Source organism: Vombatus ursinus, unplaced genomic scaffold, assembly GCF_900497805.2.
Source record: "Vombatus ursinus unplaced genomic scaffold, bare-nosed wombat genome assembly UNPS02014779.1, whole genome shotgun sequence".
NCBI classification, from domain to species: domain Eukaryota; kingdom Metazoa; phylum Chordata; class Mammalia; order Diprotodontia; family Vombatidae; genus Vombatus; species Vombatus ursinus.
In genome coordinates, this window is record NW_020954557.1 from 41,649,271 (window position 1) to 41,674,505 (window position 25,235).

At 40.2% G+C, this 25,235-nt stretch overlaps 1 protein-coding gene across 1 annotated transcript; it reads left to right on the forward strand.

Annotated features, from left to right (window-relative positions):
• Positions 1–24,800, forward strand: CHRNA1 (cholinergic receptor nicotinic alpha 1 subunit). The gene is made up of 9 exons (XM_027866151.1): positions 1–43; positions 7,195–7,340; positions 7,471–7,515; positions 8,392–8,501; positions 10,379–10,574; positions 11,547–11,784; positions 21,216–21,439; positions 24,061–24,300; positions 24,669–24,800. The coding sequence occupies exons 1-9, from the start codon at positions 1–3 to the stop codon at positions 24,798–24,800; spliced, it is 1,374 nt and encodes a 457-aa protein (XP_027721952.1).
• The last annotated feature ends 435 nt before the right edge of the window (positions 24,801–25,235 follow it).

Consider the following 25,235-nt stretch of genomic DNA (forward strand, 5'->3'; position numbering starts at 1 on the left):
ATGGAGTCCATTCCTGTCCTCCTGCTTCTCTGTCTCTGCTCAGGTAAGTGTGGGAGGGCAGCTTTTCCCTTTGGATTGAGTTGTGGCATGTGGGGGAGTCTTTGGTAGCTCTGGACCAGTGTCTCTTTCCCTCTAACAAAATACCGAATGTTCAATTCTTCAAGCCAGAAGCTAGCCTGGTAATGCCTCCCCAGCATTCTCTTGACCATTTTCTGGCTAAACAATGCTTGTCTCTGTTACTTAATTAAAGGAGAAGTGGAATGTTACAAGATTAAAAGATGTGGAATCCTGTCTCTTCTCAAACAATCTCCTGACATGACTCCCTCTTCATCTCTTTGACTTTTTATTTCCCTGATTATCAATATTTATTAGCCAAGCCTCAACCCAACTGAATGACCTCTTCAAATACTTGAGTCTTTTAGGCTCTTGTATATTTTTATTTCCCTAAACAATATATTTTTTAATGAGTCCTTTTATTTACTCTTAGGGAATTTGAATAAGGTAGAGAGACTGATTGACAGACGCATGTGCTTGAGAGATCTATTAATAATTCTAATTAAACTTTCCCAATAAAGATGAAATACCTTGCAATACTAAAGCTCTACCTACTAAATAACACCCTCCCTCCCTGAAAAAAAAAAATATATATATATATATATTCTGCTCACTTTCCCAGGATATTAAATGCATCAAGGATTTAAGTTTGAATTGAAACTATAAAACCTTGTATAGCCCTTGACCCATATTCAGCTCTGGAATGTACCACAGCATAGCAGCTGAAACAGTATCCTAAATCCTGAACTTCCGGTCAAGGGAAACAAGAGATGTTTGTTGAGTCCTTAATAAAAAATTTATTGTAGATGTCACCTTATCTCATCCTTTCCAATGCTTCTTTGGCAAATGTAGGCCATTTTGGTGAAAAAACACATAGTACCTCATTTTTTCAATAGCAAAAGACAGAAGTGGGGGAGGTGTCCTGAACTAAGATGAGTGAGACCGTGGGAGGTCCAAAATTGATCCAGCTAAATCTGGGAGTGTGTTTTTACTCTTCATTCGATACACCTCCCAGTTTTGGGAAGGAAAAAGCTCTCTAGATCTCTAGAATCCTGAGGGCATGTCCTAAATTCTATGGCCAGGTATAAAAAATGCTGAAGTACATGAAAAATACTTGGAGATGCTGGCAGAATCAAATTTGCCTAGAAGAGAATTCACATGGGTAGTGCTTAAGCAAAGATAGTCTATACTTAGCTTTGGAATGTGGTCAGAGGCACAAAGGGACACTCCAAGTCAGATAAATGCACAGAGTCAGGAATATATTCAGTCTATCCAGTTCAATTCAATTTGATTTCACAAGCATTTATTAAGTACCTACTCTGTGCCAGGCATCATGCTAGGCTATGGGGTGCAAGGACAAAATCAAAACAGCCCCTGTCAAGTCAACAAGCATTTATTAAGCACCTACTGTGTGCCTACATTGTGCCAAGCATTGTCCTCAAGGAATTTACATTCTGCTGAAAGGGGAAGATAGTCACAGATAAAAAGAACCCAAATAAAAACATATTTCAGGGGTGTGTCACACTAACAATTGAAGGAATTAAGAAAGATCTTTTGTAGGAAATGATCTTTGAAGAAAGATAAGGACCCCAAAAGGGCACAGAGGAGAAAGGGCATTCCTGTCAGAGGGGACAGTGTGGACAAAGGTGGAGAGGCAGGAAATTGAATGTTGTATTAGGAAACAGGAAGTGGGATAGTTTGGCTGGAATGGAACATGGCAGGGAGCGGGGCAGGAGGAGGGTGGAGGGCAGTAATGTGTAACCAACCTGGAGAGATAGATAGACTGGGGGCAGATTGTCAAACAGGGGTGTCAGAAAAAAGGTCATGGGCATTCACTCAAGTCCATAGTGACCTATCAACAGTAAATGATGCTTTTTCCCTAACCTCCTCCCCATCTTATTATATAGGCTGCATATTAGATGCCACGGTGTTTCAGTAGGAGCATTTGCTCAGATTCATGGCTGTATACCCCATTCTAGAACCTTTCATAGGCAAAATCCCAGTCCATATTCAGGAAGGCTTATTCCTGTATGACTTTAACATACAACATCATAAAATATCATATGAGGATATTGATCTTGTTCTATTTATATGACACCTTTGACTCCGATGACTTCAGAATGCCATATTTTATCCTTGTCCGATTTTGGAGGGGGTGACCGTTATTTTTTCAAGAAAAAGGCAAATGAACCTATGACTTAATGTCTCAGACCAAGCAACTGGGATTGGAAACAGAATCCTTAAGTCTTGGCCCCTTTCCTGGTCTTCTAGCCTGCCATGTAGATTGAGGTCCCCCAGAGTCATCTACTCTACTTACCCAGCCACGAACAATACTGCTTATAAATAGACTTTGTAAGTCACAGATTTGTCACCGGAAAGTCCTATAAAGGTCACCTAGTCCTTCCCACTCATTTTACATGTTAGAAAACTGAGGCCCAGAGTACTTAACTGTTTGCTACCCCATATCCAATCTGTTGTTGTCTTATCATTTCTATCTTTACAAAAATCTCCTGTATACAGCCCCTTCTCTCATGCTTTACTTTCACACTTTCAGTGGCCACCTTGGTGAGGGCCCTCATCATCCCATGCCTGTTTTTTTCCAGTAGCCTTTAAATTGGTCTCCCTGCCCCAAGTCTTTCCCCTTCAATCCATCTACCACTCAGCTACCAAAGTGAATTTCCTAAAACTCAAGACTTATCATGTCACCTTTCCCCCATCCTTACCCAATGGCTCCTTTTTAGGATAAAATATGCAATCCTCTGATGAACATTTAAAGCCCTTCTCTATATTCTAGTCTTCTTACACTTAACTCCCTTCTATGTACTCTGTGATCCAACCACCCTGGCCTATTTGCTCTCCCTCATACAGGGCACCCTTCTCCCAAATCTGTGTTTTTCACCAACTATCTTCCATGACTAGACAGTTCTCCTTCCTCTCCTCTATCTCAGTTTCCCTGGCTTCCTTAAAGACTCAGCTAAAATTCCACCTTCTGCTGAAGCCTTTCCTTTCCTCCCCCCAATTCTAGTGCTTTTCCTTTCTGAATGTACCTTACACTTACACTGTATACACTTCATATGTACACAATCATTCGTATGTTCTCTCACCTATAAGAATGTGAGAATCTTGAGGGCAGGGATAATATTTTTGCCCTTCTTTGAATCCCCATCACTTAGCACAGGGCCTGGCACATAGTACGAACTTAATAAATACTTCTCTATACTACTTCCTCAGCCAGGAACAATTATACTTATAAAGAGATGTTGCCATATGTTATAGATTTGTAGCTGGAAAGACTGACCAACTGACTGCAATGATGAGCACTAGAAACAAAGATTTTTAGAAATCCAACCTCCCCTGCTGAAAAGAATGAGGAGAATTTTAATACTTCTAATGAGCATCTATGCAAGTGTGGGCTCTTCAGAAATTCACATCTGGAATACTGGCCAAAAAAGAACAGGATGTGTCTGCAGACTGTTAGGGAAGAAACTTTAGGAGGGGAAGAGGGGGACGTGAAGATTGTTACGGGACTATTCTTTGCCCTGATTCCAGAATTTCACTTCCTCCCCCCATTTATGAAAGATAAGTAGTTACTTAAAAAAACCCATGCAGCCCGGAAGCAACAGCAGAGCTCCAACGGCCTCTTCAAATACCACTCCTGGCAACCCAAAGAGCCGGCACAAATGCTTACCAGGCCTTGCCATTCCTCTCCCATGGCTCCGGGGCCTACAGAGCCAGTAAACTAAGGAGAAGTGTTCATTGCCTCATTCTTTCTGTTCTGAAAACACTTGTGAAAAGTGAGGACTGTGGAACTCCCCAATAAACTCTCCTTCAAAGTCCCACTGAAATCAGGCAGTTGGATGAGTAGAACATGCAAAAGCTCTTCAGATTTCACTGTGGGAGGCATTTTTCATATCCCTAGAGCCTTGGAGATTAGCAAGCTTATGAACAAAGATGAAGACACGGGCTTAACGCTAGGGAATTGTGCCTTTTTCTGAAAATAAAGCAAGTGCCAATTTTTACTTTGTACAAAAATGGAGAAGCACTCAGAAATGGCTCAAGGGAAAGAAGGAGAGTGGAATTGGACCTGGAGCCAGGAAGACCTGAGTTCAAATCCAGTCTCAGATATTCCCTATGTGACCCTGGGCAAGACACTTAAGCTTCATTTTCCTCAGTTTCCTTATCTGGAAAATGGGAATAATAATAGCACCTACCTTGCAGGGTTGTTGTGAGGATCAAATGAGATAACATTTGGAATAGTGCTTAACATAGTTCCTGGTACATAGTAAGTGCTATATAAATGTTAGCTATTATTATACCCATGAAGCAGTGCACCACTGTGCTTAGTTACATAGCAAAACAAACCAGCAAGGAGCGAGCAGATACTGCTTCCATCCATAAGAGCCCAATTTCTTTCCTTAGAGCAGGATTGCTAGCCCTGTGGGACAAGACAATATATGCGTGTGCAACTACCTCAGCTCTCCATGTTCTGAAGAAGCAATGGTTTTAGTGAGTCAGTGCAAAGATAAGGGAGACATGACAAGATGCAAAGGACAATAGGCTAAAGAGAAAAGCAGAGGCTCATAAAGCAAGAGAATCAAGTTAAAAGATAATCTCAACATGTTTGAGAAAGCAGATATCTGTCCCAGATGATGCAGATATTCTCTGTCCTAATGCAAATAACCTTTTGGGGACCTGTTGAGTGCCCAGATTCAGTCTTCTAAATTAGAAGGGCATTTGTATTTGCAGATAAACCAAGGCCTTGGTAAAAAAGATAGGCCCATTTTGCTTCTATTTAAAAAATAACAATTAGAATTTATATATTGCTCTAAAGTTTGCAAAGTACTTTACTTACGTTATATCATCTGAGGAATTTTTATCTCCATTTTACAGATGAGGATACACTGACACTTGTATATGTGATCCTGAATATTAGAGTGTATAGCTTTTTCAGGACTAACCAAGATGAAGCTATAAGACTAATTGTACTCCAATAAGGTCCTTTGTCACCATTTATGCTTCTAAAAGGAGTTCTGCAACCCATGTCAACAAGACACATGTGTATTAGCTTTCATTATAATGACCAATATTGAGGTGCCTTCTGTTAAGGGAATCCTGCTCTCTGTGAGAGCAGCCTCTAGCAAGCTCCTCTTTTGGTGCCTCTCCATGGCACAGAGGTGATTCTGGGACCTTATAGACTCCTCTGGGAGAGCACGAGCTCTGCTGGAAAGGCTTTAGATCTGCATCTTGCAACATAGAATGTGTCGTTTGTGGACTAGCCTAGAGGAAAATAGACTCTCTTTTCTGAAAAGTTGGTGACTTCATGATGAAATTATTCAGTCACAACATCTCTGACAACATGGAGGTTTATCTTGGTAGAGGCCATAACCCATGATGAAATCACAGAGTCCTCAAAGTTTGAAATGACAGGAGAATCAAAATCGAGGCAATATTGAGGGTTTCACAATCTCTTAAGAGCTTCCTCCTCTCCCCTCCTACTCGTCTCACATCTCCCAGCTGCCTTCACCCACCATTTCCTCCTTTATCCTGGTCTCACATGAAGAGGTAGCCCTTCTACAGACAAGTAGATAAACGCTTCTGCAAGCACATGTGACCCCATCACATCCCGTCTTCTCCAGAAGATTGCCCCCTCTATTATCCCCACTCTTCCTGATCTTCCATCTCTCCTTCTCCATTGCTACCTCAGTGGACGCTCAGGTCTCTCCCATTCTTAAAAAATTCTCCCTTAATCTTTCCATCTCTGCTAGTTATGATCATACGCCTTTGTTTTGTGGCTACCTTCCTTGAGAAAGCCATCCAATATTGCTGCCTCTACTTTCTTTCCTCTTTCCCTTAACTCTCTACAGTATGTGTTCTGACTTCATCATTTTATTGAAATTACTCACTTCAAAGTTACCAGTGATATCTTAATTGACAAATTGAATGGCCTTTTCTCAATCCTCATCATTCTTGACCTCTCTGCAACTTTTGACACTATCAATCACCCTCTTCTCCTTGACACTTTCTTCTTTCTAGGTTTTTGAGACATTGCTCTCTCCTGGTTCTCCTCCTACATGTCTGACCACTCCTCCTCCATCTCCTTTGCTGGATCTTTATCCAGATTATACCTGCCTATCATGAGTATCCCGCAAGAATACCTATATACTGTTTCACTTGGTGATCTCTTCATTCCCCATAGATTCAATTATCATCTCTATGCAGATGATTCTCAGATCTCTTTGCTTCTCTCATGACCTGCAGTGTTACATCTCCAAGTGCCTATTAAATATCTCCAATTGCCTATTAAATATCTCCTATTGGATGTCTTGTAGAGATCTTAAACTCAATATGTCCAAATATAATTTATCTTTCTCCCAAATGCTCCCCTCTTCCAAACTTCCCTATTACTTTTGAGGGGACCACTATCCTCCTAGGCACCTATGCTCACAACCTAAGTATCATCCTAGACTCCCTAATGCTAGTAACTTCCTTCAGCATATATAGAATTATATTTAAATATTATATTTTTAATAAAATAATCATTTTAAAAAATTGTAAGATGACATTTTCTTTATATTTAATAACATGTAAATATATTTTAAATGCATATATTTATATTTATAGTTAGTAAATAGTTATTTGCATGTTTACTCCCCCATTAGATTGTGAGCTCCTTGAAGGCAGGGATGGGTTTTGTTTGTTGTTTTGTTTTGCTATTCTCTCTATCCCCAGAGCTTATAATAGTGTCTGGCACACAGTGAGCATTTAATAAATGCTTCTTAATTTGACTGGTGTAGTTAGAGGATAATGAGACTGATTTTCATTTTTGCTCCTAGGAATCAGTATGATTATTGTTTATCATCAACATCCTGCATATTAGGAAGCCAGTTCTGTTTGACTTTCTCATTAAGGAATGTCACCTGCCCAAAAGACAAATGTTAAATTCCCACACAACTTTCTGCCTCCTGGGAAGTGACTACCCCAGCAGCTGTGTTCAGAGAGTTTATGGCAGTAAATAGCCCCATTACGGATCACTTTAGCAAGACTGCTAGTGTGCCATTCCATTAATCAGTTACACATCAGTTATCCACGTTAGTACAGTGGTCAGGAGGAATCTGACAGTGTGTCTTTTGCTTTCTGCAGCTGGTCTCATCCTGGGCTCTGAACATGAAACCCGTCTGGTTGCAAAATTATTTGAAAACTACAACAGTGTGGTGAGGCCAGTGGAAGACCACCGGCAAGTAGTGGAGGTCACTGTGGGTCTGCAGCTTATTCAGCTCATCAATGTGGTAGGAGGCCTCGATAACAGAAGCACTTACACATGCTTTGAACATATCCTCAGAACTGGTTCATCACCTCTTCTTCTACTTTACCCTGCCCATTTTCCCTCCTAAAATAATGACTATTCCTTTTTTTTAGGATGAAGTAAATCAAATTGTAACCACCAATGTTCGTCTGAAGCAGGTAATCCAAAAAGAATTTGTGTTATCATTCAGTCCAGCAAATTCCCTTGGGCTCAAAGAAAGTCAATTTGGTGAAAAGGATCAGCTGTAAGAAAAATAGGAATTTGGGCCCATACTTTTATGTTACCTATTTCCATCACTAGGTGATGAGTTTTCCCACTGATCTCTACATAGATACAGTAGCCTTGGAGCTACTGCTACATCTTCTCTGGACCAATACTTCAAATTGTAGCTATTCTTTAAGCCTGCAAAGGTGAGTTTGTTTTTTCAATATGAGATTTAATTGCTGAATTGGATAACTCTTATGGATCCTCTTGTGATATAATATTTTAGGAGTCTAAGAATTCTTTTGATTTCTAGCCCAGAAATATCAAGCTCCTCTCTGGCTTTCTTGGGAGTGACAACTTCCCCCATCTCTAAGTTAGGCTACACTAACTGAAATTATCCTGGGTCAATAATAGACCATATTAAAGAGTCTCCTGGGAAAAATATTCCCTGTCCTCTCTCAAGTGACCGGTTTGGGTTTGCCAAAGGGCCTTTATTCATAGGAAATGTCTACCTTCTTCAAACCTATACTTTTATGTTATCTTATGTTATTTAAGTTCACTGGTCATTGATATTGGGTTTATCTTCAGGACCTGCCATGTCTTCAACATGATGAATAGTCGCCCAATATTCTTTTCATAATGCTGTTTGATTGAAGAGAAAATTCAGTTGATAGTCATTCTAGGTTCTTAAAGTGAATTCTTATTCAAACTCTTTCTTACAGAAGCACAGTGTCTGAATGAAAAGTGGCCATCCATAGCTCTTGTCAACATTAGATTCATTTGTACTACTGTGAGCAGTGTTTCAACTGGCTAAATTTCTTCTTCTTTAGCAATGGATAGATTACAATTTAAAATGGAATCCTGAAGATTATGGTGGCTTGAAAAAAATTCACATTCCATCTGAAAATATCTGGCGCCCAGACCTCGTTCTCTATAACAAGTAAGCAAAATGGACAGACCAGAGATTGTTCTGTGGAATCACAAAACAAAGACAAAATGCAAAGTCTGCATTTGGCTTTGCACCTGCTAGACTGCTCGGCAATGTTAACATTAAATAAATCTTAAAAAGAAAGGATGAAGTTACCATGCTGGTTGCCATATGGTACATCGTGTTATGAATAGTAACCCTGATTGGAGCCAAATTAAATCAGGGTTGGAGGGTGGGGGACATTTAATCCCTAAGAGCTACTGACGAGTATATGGCAAATATCCAAGGAACCCAAGCTCTATATATTTGAGTTCCTTGGAATTAAATGTCCTTTCTACCAAATAGGCCTGAACCAGGGTTGTTATTCATCACAGTCTACACGTCATCCCAAGACACTTAGTGCTGTCGATTGCAAAGGATGCCTGAGTTAAACATCCATTCTGCTCCAAACGATGGACTTCATGTTGTGAAATGATAATGTGATTCCAGACATTCGGATATAATGACACATTCATTATCATACGCCCTTCATTTGTCACAAGATGCTCATTTCAGAGAACATCTCCTATAGTCTGGAGTATTCAATGTCGGGCTCAAGGATTTGGAGTCTGTCATTATACTACAAAGGACTGGGGATGAGTAGGCTGTGTATTGCATCATGCCTGCCAGAGAAAGTGTTAAGTACTATTGAATGAAAAGATATACTTTGAAGCAGCCATTCCCCAATTCTAACTTCCTACCATATATTTGCTTATTATCCCTAGATTCCAAGCTCAGTCAAATTACCTAATCATTTGTGTAACCTTTGGGGACAAATATGCTGATATAGCAGGAATATCTTAGGCAAAGTTCTTTTTTTCAGTAATAGTCAGAAAGAAGCAATTAAAATCCCATGGTGCTTTTGACAAGCTCTATAAACTAACTCAGGGAAAATACAGAGGAGGAAATACTGATATTTATTCAAGGAAAGGGAAGTTCAGGAAGGTACAGAAGTGAGCTCCACTCAGAGGTGACTAGCATTTCCAAGAACAAAGAAGAGTGAAAGGACTATGTAGGAAATATTAGAATCTTTTGACTTGTGAGCATGGAATTTGGGAGACAGACAAGAATACATCATTAAATAATTCCTATTCAGGATAACAGCAACAGCAAAAATAACCAACATTTATATAGTGTTTAAGATTTTCTGAGTGATATATGAATGTATACTTATATACAAATTCATTTAATGCTCACAACCACACCATGAGACAGGTACCAAGATTATCTTCATCATACAGATGAGGACATTGAGACTAACAGAAATTAAGTGACTTGCCCAGGGTCACACAACACTAAGTATCTAAAGCAGGATTTGTACTCACATCTTCTTAACACCAAGTCCAACACTATCTCTTGAGCCACTTCATGCATAGCTCATTTATTCTAATTCATATAACTTCTGAAAGGAGTCCAAGAAAGAGATTTAAGAGATTTAAGGACAGCAAACTTTTTGAGAATCCGTGTTTTTTAGCATACATTTTATCTTAAAAGCTCCTGGGCCTGATGAAATCACATCATTTCACAACATGCAATCCACCATTTGGAGCATAATGGATGTTTAACTTGGGCATCTTTTGCAAACTAAAATTTCTTGTCTTGTTCTAGCCAATTCTTGATTATCTATGTGAAATAGACAAAGGGAAGTTCAGAGGTAAATGTTAATTAACAGAACAGGGGTGGTAGTGGGAAATGACCAAAATGTCCAAAGCATAAGGAGAAGGAAAGGGCCACAGCCTGAATAAATTAGTTGACTATCCCTGCCATTCACACACTGAAACTTAATTTTTAAGAAAATCATTTGCTAATTTCCAACCTTTATTCCTTTTTTTCCCCTTTCTCGTTCCTAGTGCCAATGGTGACTTTGCCATTGTCAAGTTCACCAAAGTTCTCTTGGACTACACTGGACACATCACATGGACACCTCCAGCCATCTTTAAAAGCTACTGTGAAATCATAGTTACCCATTTTCCCTTTGATGAGCAGAATTGCAGCATGAAACTGGGCACATGGACCTATGATGGCTCGGTGGTTGCCATTTACCCAGTAAGCAGTGTGTGGAACTGGCAAGATCAAAAACAGGGGCTGGGGGAACAATATGCCATGTTTGTTTACTTTAGCTAGGGTCAAGGGGAAAATACCAGGCTCTTTCACAAAATAGCCATTTCTTCTCTGTCCTCTATCCCATCCCAGCCCAGCCCCTCCCACATCAGCTCTGATTTACCATAAAGCCTTGATACAGGAACCTGGAGGTATTCTCATCAGCCTTTCTGCTTAACTCCCTGGATCAGAGAACTCTGTACTTGTCTCCAGGTACAGAAATCAGTGGCTGGATGGTGATTAGATCAGCCTCATCACTTATTCCTCCAGCAATGGTACTTTCCACAAACAACATTCAGAGTGGATGTCTAAGATCATAAGTGCTAAAGACCATCCAAGTTCAGCAAGTGCCTTGGATCGTTTGTTTAATGCCCAAATAGAGCATTAAGGTTGGGCTCCACTGGTTATGTCTACACTGACACAGTATAACACAAAATTGACAAACCCCATAAAAAAGCTTTGTCTATTAGTTTATAATCTCACTTAACCATGACTGTTGTTAAAAAGAAATTGCACTGATTTTGCACCGGACAACATCAAGTTTCAAGTTCTGGCCTCCAACATTTTCTAGCTATGTGACCCTGGGAAAGCCATTTAATCTCTCCAAACCTCAGGTTCCTCATCCATAAAGTACTTATTCAAAATAATACCCATAGTGCCTACTTCACAGGGCTGTTGTCATGAAAGCACTTTGTAAACCTTAAATTATTATATAAAATGTGAGCTGTTATTATGAGAAACCTGGGACCCAGAGAAATTGAGTGACAAAGCTAGTGGGTGACAGAGCCGATAAAGAAACCTAGGGGTGGCTGGCCAAACCAATGCTTCTTTCGCTGGGCCACACTGCCTCACCACTGGCTGGGATATTTATTCATAGTTGCTCTGTTGAGATTTCCTATTTCCTTTGTGCCTTCCCAGGAAAATGACCGACCTGACCTGAGCAACTTCATGGAGAGTGGAGAATGGGTGATTAAGGAATCAAGGGGCTGGAAGCACTGCGTTATTTATGCCTGTTGCGCTGACACTCCTTACCTGGATATCACTTATCATTTTGTTATGCAGCGCCTGCCTCTGTACTTCATTGTAAATGTCATTATTCCCTGCCTCCTCTTCTCCTTCCTCACTGGCCTAGTATTCTACCTGCCTACAGATTCAGGTAGGTACATCTGCTGAGTTTATTTCTGAGTATGCTAATTGGTCTCCTGCTGGTATTTCGGGAGAGAGTGACCAAGAGTCATTTACTGTGCTATATGCCTAAGAATACTGTTCCCTACCTTCCATTGCTAAGAAAGAAAGATAGGTAGGTAGACACAAAATTTTCATTCCCTCAAAAAGCATTAGAGCTTATTACAAATGAAGACAGTATTGTTAAGGACAGACATTAAGAAGATGCAGACAAATGGCATGCTTATCAAATATGGAAAAGACAGGAAGCTGAGAGGGATGGCTAATGTGTTAGATGACAGAATTAGTATCCAAATAGATCTTGACAGGCTGGGACAATGTGCTGAATCTAATATGCCAAAACTTAATAGGGATAAATAGAAAATATAACATTTGGTTCAAAGTCAACAGTCTAAGTACAAGATGGGGAAAGACATGTCTGAACCAGTTCATGTGAATAGGACCCGTGGGCTTTAATGAACATCAAGTTTATATGTCAGTGGTGTTACCAGATAGTTAAAAAAAATTTATGTGATCTTAGCCTGACAAAAATGAGCAAAGAATCCAGAAAGAGGAAGGCAGTCCTACATTCTGCCCTGGTCAGATGAAAAGAGTATTAGTATCTCAAGTCACTAAATTCTAGAAAAGACATCTCTGTCAGTACTCTTACATCCTCATCCCAGCTTTGTCCCTGCTCTGGGTCACCTGCCTTCTCTCCCATCTATTTTCCTTCCTTCTACTCTCTTCTCTCAATCTATCCCCTTCCCTTTTCTTCAAACTGCTCAAGGCAGTCCAGTGAGTGACAGGAAGAGGTGAAATGGAGAGAGCTGGCAGTAGAGACTGTATAGGACAGAGAAAGAAAATCCCACACTTGAAAAAAAAATTAGTCTTTTTAAAGTGACTTTTTCATTCTACTCTTCTCATCACAGGCTACTTGGTTGTATCTGTTAGCCAACTCTCCCATCGCTCAACTCCTCTGAAAAGTCTCTCTAAAAATGCCCCTACTAATCTACAGCTCCATTGTCTCACCACACTCCCTGGAAAAGAGCCCTGATAGTTCTATTTGCGGGAGCTAACATTCTTGCACTTTATATCTGAGACAAATAAACCCACATATTCCCTAGCGCCAGTTCTTTCAGGAATCAAGCCAGAAAGATATTCCACAGGGTAGCAGCACCCCTTACAACAGAAAATGTGTGTGTGTATATGTGTGTGTGTATACCAGATCACTCATGATTTATCAACAATTTATAACAAAGGAAAGATTAACATTTTTAAAAGGTAGTTTTTATGAAAAGAGAACTTCAAAGAAAGGGCACTAGAAGATTATATATATGTATATGTATATATGTAAATGTATACACACATTCACACACATATGTAAAATATATGTGTGTATACATATATTTGCACATATGTATGTCAAATATAGAATTCCTTATAGAAGTAATGTTGTAATGTGGATTTATGTTCCTAATTGAAGGCCTGATACCCAGTTTTCCCCAAAAATAATCAGGTATGCCATATTTAATCAACTATTTTAATCAATTATAAGTAATCTGTATGCATTCTTCATGGCATCGAGATAATTTGTGTGTGAGTGAGAGTGTGTGTGTGTGTGTGTGTGTGTGTGTAACATCAGTTCAACAACAACCAATCACTTTAAGGTTTACAAAGCTTTTTCCTCACAATTAAGCCTGTCAAGTCAGGAGTTCATATATTACTACAAATGAGGAAACAGAGAGATTATATACTCCAGTAGTACTAGTACTACTATCTGTAAAAATAATAATTACTTACATTTATATGGGATTTAAAATTAAGTTCTACTTAATTTAAGAACTACTGCAATATTACTGTCTTTAACAATAATAATTTATTTGTGTATAGGATTTAAATGAAGTCCTGCTTAGTTTAAATACTATTGTCTGCAATAAAAACAGTAACTTAAGTTTACATAGGACTTAAAATTACTTAAATACTACTAGAGTAATAATAACAATAATACATTTATATAGAACTTAAAATTAAGTCCTACTTTATTTAAGTACTATTGTCTGCAATAATAATAATAACTTACATTTATATAGGACTTAAAATATTTAAGTACTACTGGAGTAATAATAACAATAATACATTTATATAGAACTTAAAATTAAACCCTACTTTATTTAAGTACTATTGTCTGCAACAATAATAATAACTTATATTTATATAGGACTTAAATTACTTAAGTACTACAGGAGTAATAATAACAATAACCCATTTATATAAAACTTAAAATTAAATCCTACTTAATTTAAGTACTACTGTCTATAATAATAACATAGGGCTTAAAGATTTAGAAAGTGCTTCACATTATATTATCTCATAAGCCTCATGACAAACCTGATGAGGTTATTTCTTCAGGTATTATGGTCTCCATTTTACTATTGAGGAAACTGAGACTCAGAGAGGTTAAGGCACTTACTTCAGTCACATAGCCATTACATATTATAGGGAGGATTTGAACTCAATACACATTTCTTATTCTATTTATTTGAGATTCCTGCCTAATTTGAACTGCAAAAAGCCAGAAGATAAAAGTACACTTCCATTGAAGTCATGGAATTAAACAGACTTCTTTAAGAAGATTTTGACAGGCATCTTCAAAGAGAATTTTAGAGTCATTTCTGGGTGCCTGGTGCTTGTCTGCTTTGCCACCCTCCTCTTGTTGCAAATGTCCCTATGGCAAAGACAGACATTCCATGTTATATTTTTAAAAAGTAGAAGGCAACATAGTATGTACATCCTGTTTACAACTAAGTGAAAACATATGTGTGTACATTAACAAAGTTTGGAAGAAAATTGGCATGACAAGCGGTTCATGATCATGTAGCACCCGCTGTGGTTCCATCATGTCATATGGGTAATGCTGCATGAAGGTCACAGTAACAGTGAGCTCGTGGTCAGCACTGACTACCTCAAGCCAAGGCCTGGGGAGCCAGGAGGAGAGGGAAGGGGAGGTGTGAGTCTCCCCTAGACCAGATAGTTCAGCTCCCTGAGATTCCTATATTGTTCCAACTCTAGTTGCATCTCCGACAAGTAAGCCCCTTCCCTTCCCTGGCCTGTTCTGGAAGGTTCTGGTCCCTCTTTTTTAAGAAGGTTATCTCAAGACAGATAAGTCTGGTGGAATGAGGGACCTTCTCTCTTTAAGAAGCATGCCTTGTGGTCCTGCCAACCCCATCTACTTTCTGAACACTCCAGAGCCAGTAGGAAAACAGGGAGAGAAAAATGTCAAGAACTTGACTGAAAACATGAGGTGGAAATTTCCAAGAATGTGGGCTAGGGTTTCAATATAAAGCACTAGTTAGCAATCAAAGGCAATTGGATTAGAAGCAAGCCAGTCACTTGAGAGGGCTAATAACAATAACAGTGGGGGGGGGGGGCAGGGGGGGCATTGGGAGGGTGGTATAAGAGCTCAAGTAATTACTAGAGGCAGCTAGGTGGCACAATGGAAAGAGTGCTGGGCTTGGAGTTAGGAAGATCCTGGGTTCAAATCTGGCCTCCAACACTTACTAGCTGAGTGACCCTGGCCAGGTCCTTTACCCCTGTTTGCCTCAGTTTCTTCATCTATAAAATGAACTGGAGAAGGAAATGGTAAACCACTCCAGTATCTCTGCAAAGAAAACCCCATATGGGGTCAGGAAGAGTCAGACATGACTGAAAAACAACTCAACAACAACAACGCCGCATCTGCTAGTTGCAAAATCCCATAGGAGCAGGAGAAGAAAATGTTTGTTTCTAGGGAAGTAAGCAGGTCAAAGAAGAAGGCAGAGAGGGGGGTCGTCATATATGTTATTAATTATTCCTGCTTTACAGATGGGGAAATTGAGGCAGATGGAGGTTAAGTGTCTTGTCACAGGGCCAGTTTCAACTCAGATCTCACTGACTCCAAATCCAATGCTCTAACCACTGGGCAATCTCACTGTATCAGGCCTTAGTCAGGATGTTCTTCCCATTAACCATAAACAGATACAAGCACTCCCAAAGCCTATATTCAAAGCCATTCTAGCATCATAGGAATTGCCAGAACTTACTGCCCATTGACAACAACTTTGAGAACCCCAGGACCATCTCCAGTTATCGTGAGGCATTATATTAAGGCTTTATTGGAAGCAATATTCTTTATGCTTCACTGAAGTAAAATTACTTACCTATAGATATGTGTGTATTATATATGTAGATACATCCACATATGTATATATATATATATGCACACATATGAGGCAGCTAGGTAACACGGAAGATAGTGCACTGGACCTGAATTCAGGGAGATCTGAGTTCAAATCCCCCCTTAGTCCTTTATTAGCTGTGTGACCCTAAGAAAGTCGCTTAAACTCTCTTGAGTTTTTTTTCCTCATCTGTAAAATGGGGATAATTGCAACGACTAGCATTTATATGGTGCTGTCAGGTTTTCAAAGTGCTTTACAAATGTCATCTCATGTTGTCCTGGGAGGTATTATATTATCTGTCCACATACCACCTAGATTCCTCTAATATTAGAACTTGCCTCACAAGGTTATTGCTAGGATCAAATACGGTAATTACGAAAAACACTTTGCAAACCTTAAAGAGCTACATAAATGCTACATGTTATTATTGTTGCTGTTATTTTCAGTAGATAGATGCGGTACGGTCTCTGGCCATACCACTGTTAAAATGCCCAAATTTGTTTCACTCACAAGCGAAGCAGAGTCAGGTCTAGTTAGTACTTGAAGGGGATACCACCTGGGAATCCTGGATGCTATAGACTTAAAAGAGAGGCAATATCCTTAGGCATTAAAGAGATTAAAGACTAAATATCCTCGGCATCAAGAAGGCCTGGGTTCAAATTCTGATTCCACACCATACTGGCCCAGTGACCTTGGGCACTTCAGTTTACATCTCAATGCCCCCAGAAAACTCTCTTGGACTACTGCTGTTGTTGTTGTTTATCCTTAGTTCTTAAAGAGGACCAATGACATCACGAGGCTATAAAACAGGTACCAATCTGTGCTGGTAGAGGGGAGTTTCTTCACTGGGATTTCTCTACACCAATGAAATTATAGGTCTGATCCAAATGCATATCTATTGGAAGTCAAATTGGTGGTGTTTCTGCTATACTCAAGATTGGAATCTGTTTTCTCAGAGTTGGCTAGGCAACACTGCCTGTCTTAAGTGCCATAAGGAATGAGAGAAGGAGCTACGGTTTCACCGGCTTGGGGAACTCCCAGTATGGGAATTCCCTCCACTGACGCAGCTGGCAATCAGTCTACAACTTGGTAGAAAAGTCTTAAGAGTGTCACCTGAGGCATATGGAGGTGAAGTGATTTGTCCAGGGTAACACAGCTTATAATTAGCATGGGGAGGATTCAAAGCCAGTTCTTTCTGACTCCAAGCCCACCTATCTATCTAGTACACCAGATTGTCTCTATCATAATTAATAGTATGGTATGCATTAAATACAATGCAATCATAACCACATAATGACCGTAAGTACAAGGGTGTAAATTATAGAACACCACCAGGGCAGGTCACTGGGAGCCAAGAAGAGCCTAGATTTATTTCGCCATCTGTGCACCTCCTGCGAGGAGGGCCAGCTAGGAAAAAATGTTGCGGACAAAGTAAATTAGGTAAGCTCCTTTCCAAAACTGGCACTCACATAGACCTCATTTCATAAAGGCATGAAAAAGCAACCTCATTCCATAATTCCCTTGTTGCCTTGTGTCTTTGAACGCTATACACAGGTGCATTTGTAGTTCATGGGATCAGCCAAACAAGAGTGTCACTCAAAGCTCAAAGCTGGGCAGCTGAGTACTGTGCTTATCAGCAACTTGTCATTAAAAAGCTTTCCCCGGCACTATCCAGGAACAGCAGTCTATGAGCTCAGGTAATTACTATAGGCATACATCTGCTAGCTGCAAAAGCCCCTAGGAACAGGGGAATAAAATGTTTCTAAGGAAGCAAGCAGGTCAAAGAAAAAGGCAGGCAGGGTGGTTGTCTAATTAATTGCATGCCAGTGAAGGGCACCAGACAGGGAAGAGAAGAAAGCAAAGAGTTTGCAAAAAACATGAGGAGCCCAAGGAGCCCTGGGGGAAGGTTCCTACCAACTAGTGGACGATCATCTTTCTGATCGCCCACTAAGCACGAGTATCCCCCAGTGCACTATCCTGGGCCCTCTTCTCCTCTGTCTTTTGGCAACTTATCAACATCCATGGTTCCAATGATCGTTTCTGTGCCAATGACTCCCTTATCTATACATCCAACCCTAAATTTCCTCAATTAGATAAATATTTATCAAGTATCTAATAGGTGAAAGATACTGTATTGCGTGCTGAGGATAGGAAGACAAAAATGAAACAGCGCCTGCCCTGTTTACATTCTACTAACCTCCTCAGAACTAAGTTTCCTCACCTGTAAAATGACAGGGTTGGACTGGATGACCTCTCAAGGAGCTGCTAGCCCTAGATCCTATGAAATTATGTCCTTCATTCTTTTTTTTTTTAAGGCAATTGGGGTTAAGTGACTCGCCCAGGGTCACCCAACTAGTAAGTGTCAAGTGTCTGGTCTGAAGTTGGATTTGAACTCAGGTCCTCCTGGCTCCAGGGCTGATGCTCTATCCACTGCACCACTTAGCTGCCCCCCTATGATCTTATGAACCTATGATGCGGAGAGCTTACAACATGTATCCTCCTCCCAATCCCATATTAACCACTGACAATTGGATACCTCCATCTGCGTGTCCCCAGCATCTCAAACTCAGCATATTCATAATTAAACTCATTATTTTCCTTCCCCCTAAACCCACTTCTTTTCCAAACTTTCCTATTTCTGTTGAGAGTGGCCGTCATCTTTTCAGTCATTCATGTTCATAATCTCAGAGTCATCCTTGATTTTTTTTTTCTTCCTCACCCTTACATTCAGTCGAATGCCTCCAAAACATCTCTCAAATTCATCCTTACTTGTATGGATACCTAGTTCAGGCCTTTATCCTCTCCCACCTGAACTGCTGTAGCCTCCTCCTTGGCCTCTCTGCTTCTAGTTTCTCTCTTTTTTAATCCAATATGTGGAGACATAGCTGCTAAAAGACACAACTCTGATTATGCCATTACCTCGTTAAAAATCTCTAGTAGCTCCCTATTCCTTCTAGAACAAAAACCCAAACCCCTCAGCTTGATATTTAAAGCTCTCCACAACCTAGCTGCCACCTTCCTTTCTAGATGTATATCCTGTGCTTCTCCTTCACATGCTCTATATTTCACCCAAACTGTTGGAGTTACTAGCTGTTCCCTAGACTTGACACTCCATTTCCCATCTCTGTCCTCACAGGCTATCCGTCCCCTATGGCTAGAATGTACTCCCTCCTGACTTAGGAATCTCTAGCTTCCTTGAGGCCCAGCTTAAAAGCCTTTCCTAATCCCCCTGATGACTAGCACTCCCTTCTTCCTGTAAATACATATATTTACTTATCTGTGTACATGGTATATTCTCCCCACCATCCCAGTAAAATGTAAATTTCTTGATGGCAGGAACTTATATTTCTGTGTTTTTTTTTTTTTTTTAATCCCCAACTACCAACATAACACCCGAGCTGTGGTAGACACTTTATAAATGTTTGAAGAGAATTGATCGTCCCTAGGATACTGGAGTCTCTTCATGTCGCTAGGTGGCAAAGTGTGCTATCCACACTAGACCTGGAGTCAAGATCTAAATTAAAATCTTGCCTCAGATACCTCCTAGCTGCATGTCCCTGGATAAGTCACTTAACCTCTGTTTGCCTCAGTTTCTCCAACCGTAAGATGGGGATAATAATAGCACCTGTCTCGCAGGGTGGTTTTGAGGATCAAATATTTGTAATTTGTGAGACAGTATTTGTAAAGTGCTTAGCATAGTGTCTGGCACATAGCAGGTGCTATATTAATGCTTATATCCTTCCCCTTCCCCTGAAATTTCATTTCATCCCTGGCCTCCCTGTTGATATTGCCAACTCAAGACAATGAGAGAAATCTGTGTGCTTGGGAATGGCAGTATATGGGATTAAAAAAAAAAAGAAAAGGAAGTAAATGGGATGAAAAAGAAAAAAACAACCTTTTTTTAACCTATGAAAAACTCAAGATACATGAAGTTATGGGAAGACAAAACCCTCCAAGGCAGAAGAGAACATTTTTTAAAAAGTCCCTTTTTGAAAATCATTTAAAAGGTCAGAAGACCTCCACTTGTCTAGTACGTAATTGTAGGCATACCTGTCATGGAAGGGTGAGGCTCGATAGACGATGAGATCCTTTCCACCTCTCAAACTGGGTAATTCTTTGATGTCAGAAGCTCTGCTAGAAAACAAGGAAGCGCACTATCCAGGGACAGAAGAAGAGGAGGCCTTTCCGGCGTGGCCAAACCATCATTTTGTCAAGCAGAACACTCCCTAATCAGAAGAGTCACGACACTTACGCACAAGCATGCAGGACTTCCCGTAAAATGTGACATAGATTGTCATCCCTATTTTATAGATGAGGAAATTGAGGCTCAGAGAAGCTAACTAATTTGCCCAGGGTCACAGCAAATGTCCAGTTCCCGACTCCAAGTCCTGTTCCCTTGGAGCTGCTCTTCCTGTCCATCTGCAGGATGGAAGAAATAGTCTCAATGTGACTGTTTGGTTTAAAAGGCCTAATACTAGGTTTGTGCTACATTCAACACCTCGATTTGCCCCCCTCCACCTGTGTAGAGGATAAAACTGCTTTCGTAGGTGAAGTTAGCATGCTAGCAAACTTTACAGTATCTTCTTGGTAGTTGAGGGAAAGTTCCACAAAGGAGAATATTTGGGGGCCAGTAGGCTAAGGATCATCTTTGCAAAATTTTCCTTGGAGGCCCAGAACTTCAATGTATATCACTTACTATAGCCATTAGTCAAAATGAGCAGATTAAATCATCATTTTTTATTATACTATGTTATAGAAATGCTTGTTTTATTCTATAATTAATTTTTTTTTAAATGAGCAGGTTAATTCACCTAAAACCAAATGATCTAAAGCAAGGATAAGGAACCCATGACCTCAAGGCCATATGAGGCCTTCTAGGTCCTTGGGGCGGCCTTTTGACTGAGTCCAAGTTTTACAGAACAAATCCTTTTATTAAGGGGGTTTGTTCTGTGAAGTTTAGATTCAGTCAAAGGGCAGTACTTCAGGACCTAGAGGGCCACATGTGGCCTTGAGGCCACAGGTTCCCCACCCCTGGCTTAAAGCTAATAATTTGGTGAATTGACCTAGACTCAACAGGCTCACCAAGTTTTTCATTGCATGTGACAAAATCACCAGAGCATCTGTGAAATCCCACCCTGAATCAACTCCTTCTTAGGCTCATTACTACTTAACCTTCTGGTTCAGTGTCTCTCTTTGCTTTTTCCTTCAGGAGAAAAGATGACTCTCAGTATTTCTGTCTTACTTTCTTTGACTGTGTTCCTCTTGGTTATCGTGGAACTGATTCCCTCCACCTCCAGTGCAGTGCCTTTAATAGGCAAATATATGTTGTTCACTATGGTTTTTGTCATCGTGTCAATCATCATCACAGTGATAGTCATCAACACTCACCACCGCTCCCCAAGTACTCACGTCATGCCTGAATGGGTGAGGAAGGTGAGTGGGGCGAAGCATGTTCAGCCCTGATGGACATATGTAAATCCATCATAACACATCGAAGCGGATAGAATTCTGATATTAAGAAATCAAAAAGTCTTTCTCAGCATATCTTTGTGGGAGCCTTCTTTCACTTCTTTTTCAACATGAATAAAACATGTAATATAGATCTCAGAGGGACAGAAAACATGAATTGAAAATCCCACCCCAAATACACCCTCAAAGAGTATTCTGATCAGGGAGAATGATTAAACATCTCTTCTCCTCCTACTCATAGGTTGTGAGATTTTTTAAATAACTTTTTACTTTCATCTTCTTTGTGAAAACCAATGCTTTTCTGCTGGATGGACTACCTATTGAGAGATATAAATCAGGCCTGGGATTGAGGTGGGAGGTGGATGGAATCTCCCTATGAAAAGACAAGGCAGAGATCTGCAGGGATCAGGATGGTGACAAGAAGACAGGGGCCATCAGAGAATGACCCTATAGTGGAGACTTCATAATGGAAGACATTCAAAGATGTGAATTAGGGGTACAGGGCGTTTGGAAGGAGTGGACCATTTTAACTTGTAGATTTTTGATAGATTTTATTGATATCTTTTATTTCTGCATTGCCTAGACTTCCCCCTGTATCTCTTCCACTTTCCATGTCATGTAGATTTAACAAATGTAGAAGAGTCAAATGAGATCATCTATATAAAGCACTTTGCCAACCTTAAGGCACTAGTATGAGGATCACCTATTATTATTACTGACATACAATATTTACAACACTAAGGAGAAATCATAGAGTGGTGGATAGACAGACTAATGGTGTCAAACTCAAAAACAGAAACGGAGACCATTAAACCATCCCTGTGGGCTGCATATCAACTTAGAAAATCACACACTAACATTATCAATGTTTCATTGTATTTTTATTTATTTGTTAAATATTTCCCAATATTTATTGGGAAATAAATATTTCCCAATAATAATCACCAGAGCATCTGTGAAATCCCACCCTGAATCAACTCCTGGGCTATAATCTGGAGTGTTGTGGGCTGCAACGCTGCTATGGGCAGCGTGTTTGATACCTCTGGTCTAGATAGTCAGACTTGGAGTGAAGAGGATCTAGATATAAGACCCTTCCCTACCACATGCTAGATCTAAGACCATGGACAAATCATTTGATCTGTCAGGGCTCTGAGCAACTCTCCCAGAATGTGAGGGACCAAAAGGGGACTGTCCTGCATTGGTAAAGAGAGTTTCTCACCCAAGAGTTCCCAAAATTGTTCATCACAGGCCCCATCCCTATCCGTACACGTTGGACCAGACCTGTGATTTCACTGGTACAGGAAACTTCCAATGAGGAAAAACCTTTTACCAATGCTGGTAGGAACCCACTCTGCAATTTGTCTTAGAGGCTCGCCAAGGGTGTTAAGAGGTCACACAACCCACTCAGCACCAGCTAGCCAGGCCACAGCAGGGGAGAGTGGCCGAACCCTGGCTTCCTGGCTCCAAGGTTAACTCTCTGGTCACTGCTGCACAAGGCCTCTTTGAGTCTGTGTGCACTGTATTTCAATAATAATGCCAATAATGAAAGCTGACATTTATACAGTGCCCTAAGGTGTGCAAAGAGTTTTATACACATTACCTCATTGGATTGTTCTACGCTGTCTGCTGGGGCTTTATGACACCTTTTCTTCGAAGAGACTAAAGTATTTCTGGTGCTAAACCTTGCTGCTCATTTTATAACGGAAGTAAGAGAAAGAACAGAATGAGGAGTGAGCAGAGGGTACCAAAGAATACACTGGGGAGAAGGTTCAAGGGACCAGGAAACAGCCTAAGCAAATCCAAGTCCCTGCAGGCTGCTCCAGCATCCTGGGGAGGGCATTGAGAGCTTTTAGGATACCCTAGGGCACGCCACAGGCTAGACCTGCAGTCTAGACTAGTGATTCCTCCAAGACTTCACTGTTTCTATATCCACCCTTAACATTCCATTCAGTCCCAGAGGACCCTGGGGACTCAGGAAATAGGAGCAACTTCCCTTGCAGACATATCTATTCACATACCATTCAGGTGATACTTCATTTTGTGTGGAGTTTGTGGGCAGTGTATCTGCATCACTGATGCTTTTCCTACATGACCTCTTTTGAGGGGCCATTAGCTTACATAGCAACAGACTGGAGGTGGGATTTACCTTGTTTTCCTTGTCTTAGAAACATCTGTATTATACAAGTTGGGGGAAATATAAATCAGACTCTTTTAAAGAAGGAATTAAAGACAGTGCTAAAAATCTAAGCATCCCAGGGTTTTCTGAGAAAACCACACAGGAATCCAAATGAATGATGTCTCTTTTTATGGCACAGGAAGGGATTTTGTTGGAGCTGGAGTGCCAAGGTCTTAAAATACCCCTCAGAAGATCCATACAGCACTTTTTCTCAATAACAAGAAATGGGAGAAACCCAGTGGAAGTCTGAGTTAGCAGTCCAGTGTGCAGAACAGGTTCCCTCCAGTGGCAAACATATTATATTACAGAACATCCTTGTTAACTGTGACATTCTGTTCATCCCCAGAGTCATTTTAGAGGGGTTATTTCTGATACAATCTTTTAAAGTAGAATATTTTTCCCTTTTTAGGTTTTCATTCACACAATCCCAAATGTCATGTTCTTTTCAACAATGAAACGACCATCCAGAGAAAAACAGGAAAAGAAGATTTTTACAGAAAACATTGACATTTCTGAGATTTCTGGGAAACCAGGACCCCAAACCATGGCCTTCCATTCTCCACTCATCAAACATCCTGATGTGAAGAGTGCCATAGAGGGAGTCAAATATATTGCAGAAACTATGAAATCAGAGCAAGAATCCAATAATGTAAGCACTGCACTATAGTTTGAGGGCTTAAAAAGTGATTTAATTATACTTGTGGATGGATAGATTAGATTTGGGGGACAGGTTGGCTTTCAGGAATGGAACAAGGAAAATTTTCATCACATTTTCACATTGTGTGAGCTCAGAAAGTCTTAAAAATCATCCATTTGTAAACAAGGAATAATAATTGTTGTCAGCCAATAATTGTTGAGTGCTTTGAAGTTTCCCCCCCAAAAAAAAGAAAGAAAGAAAGAAAGAAAGAACTCTGTAGAAACATTACATGACACCAAGTCTGTTAAACCATTGATCATAGGAAAGCCAGTGATTCTTTTAAAGACGTTCTATTCTAACACCTCCTTCCTCCATTGTAGGCTGCCGAGGAATGGAAGTTTGTGGCAATGGTGATGGATCATATTCTCCTTGGTGTCTTCATGCTGGTGTGTATTATTGGAACGCTGGCTGTGTTTGCTGGCCGTCTCATTGAGTTAAATCAGCAAGGATGAATATGAAAGCTGATCTCCTCTAGCAAAGAGGGAGGAGGAGATAGAAGAAGAGGAGAAATGACCTAATTTCATACACTCTCACTTACCTAATATTTCATTTATCTTAACTCCCATCGTACCCAAACAGGAAAGTAAAATTTTTTTCAATAAATGTATAAATGGATCTCAAAAAGAAGTTTACAATTCCAGTTGGCATACTGAAGTTGTCTGCCAAAGATGGTCATACACACACACACACACACACACACACACACACACACACACACACACCCCCCAAAGTTGGGGGATGGGAGAGGACTTTGCTTGTGACATTAACCAAAAAGCCAGTCTCCAATTTGCTGTCAGGGTCCTCACTTGTGTAAATCAACATTTGTATAAACATTTGTACAAAACATTTGATTTACACAAGTGAATTGATGGTAGAAGCCTATGAAG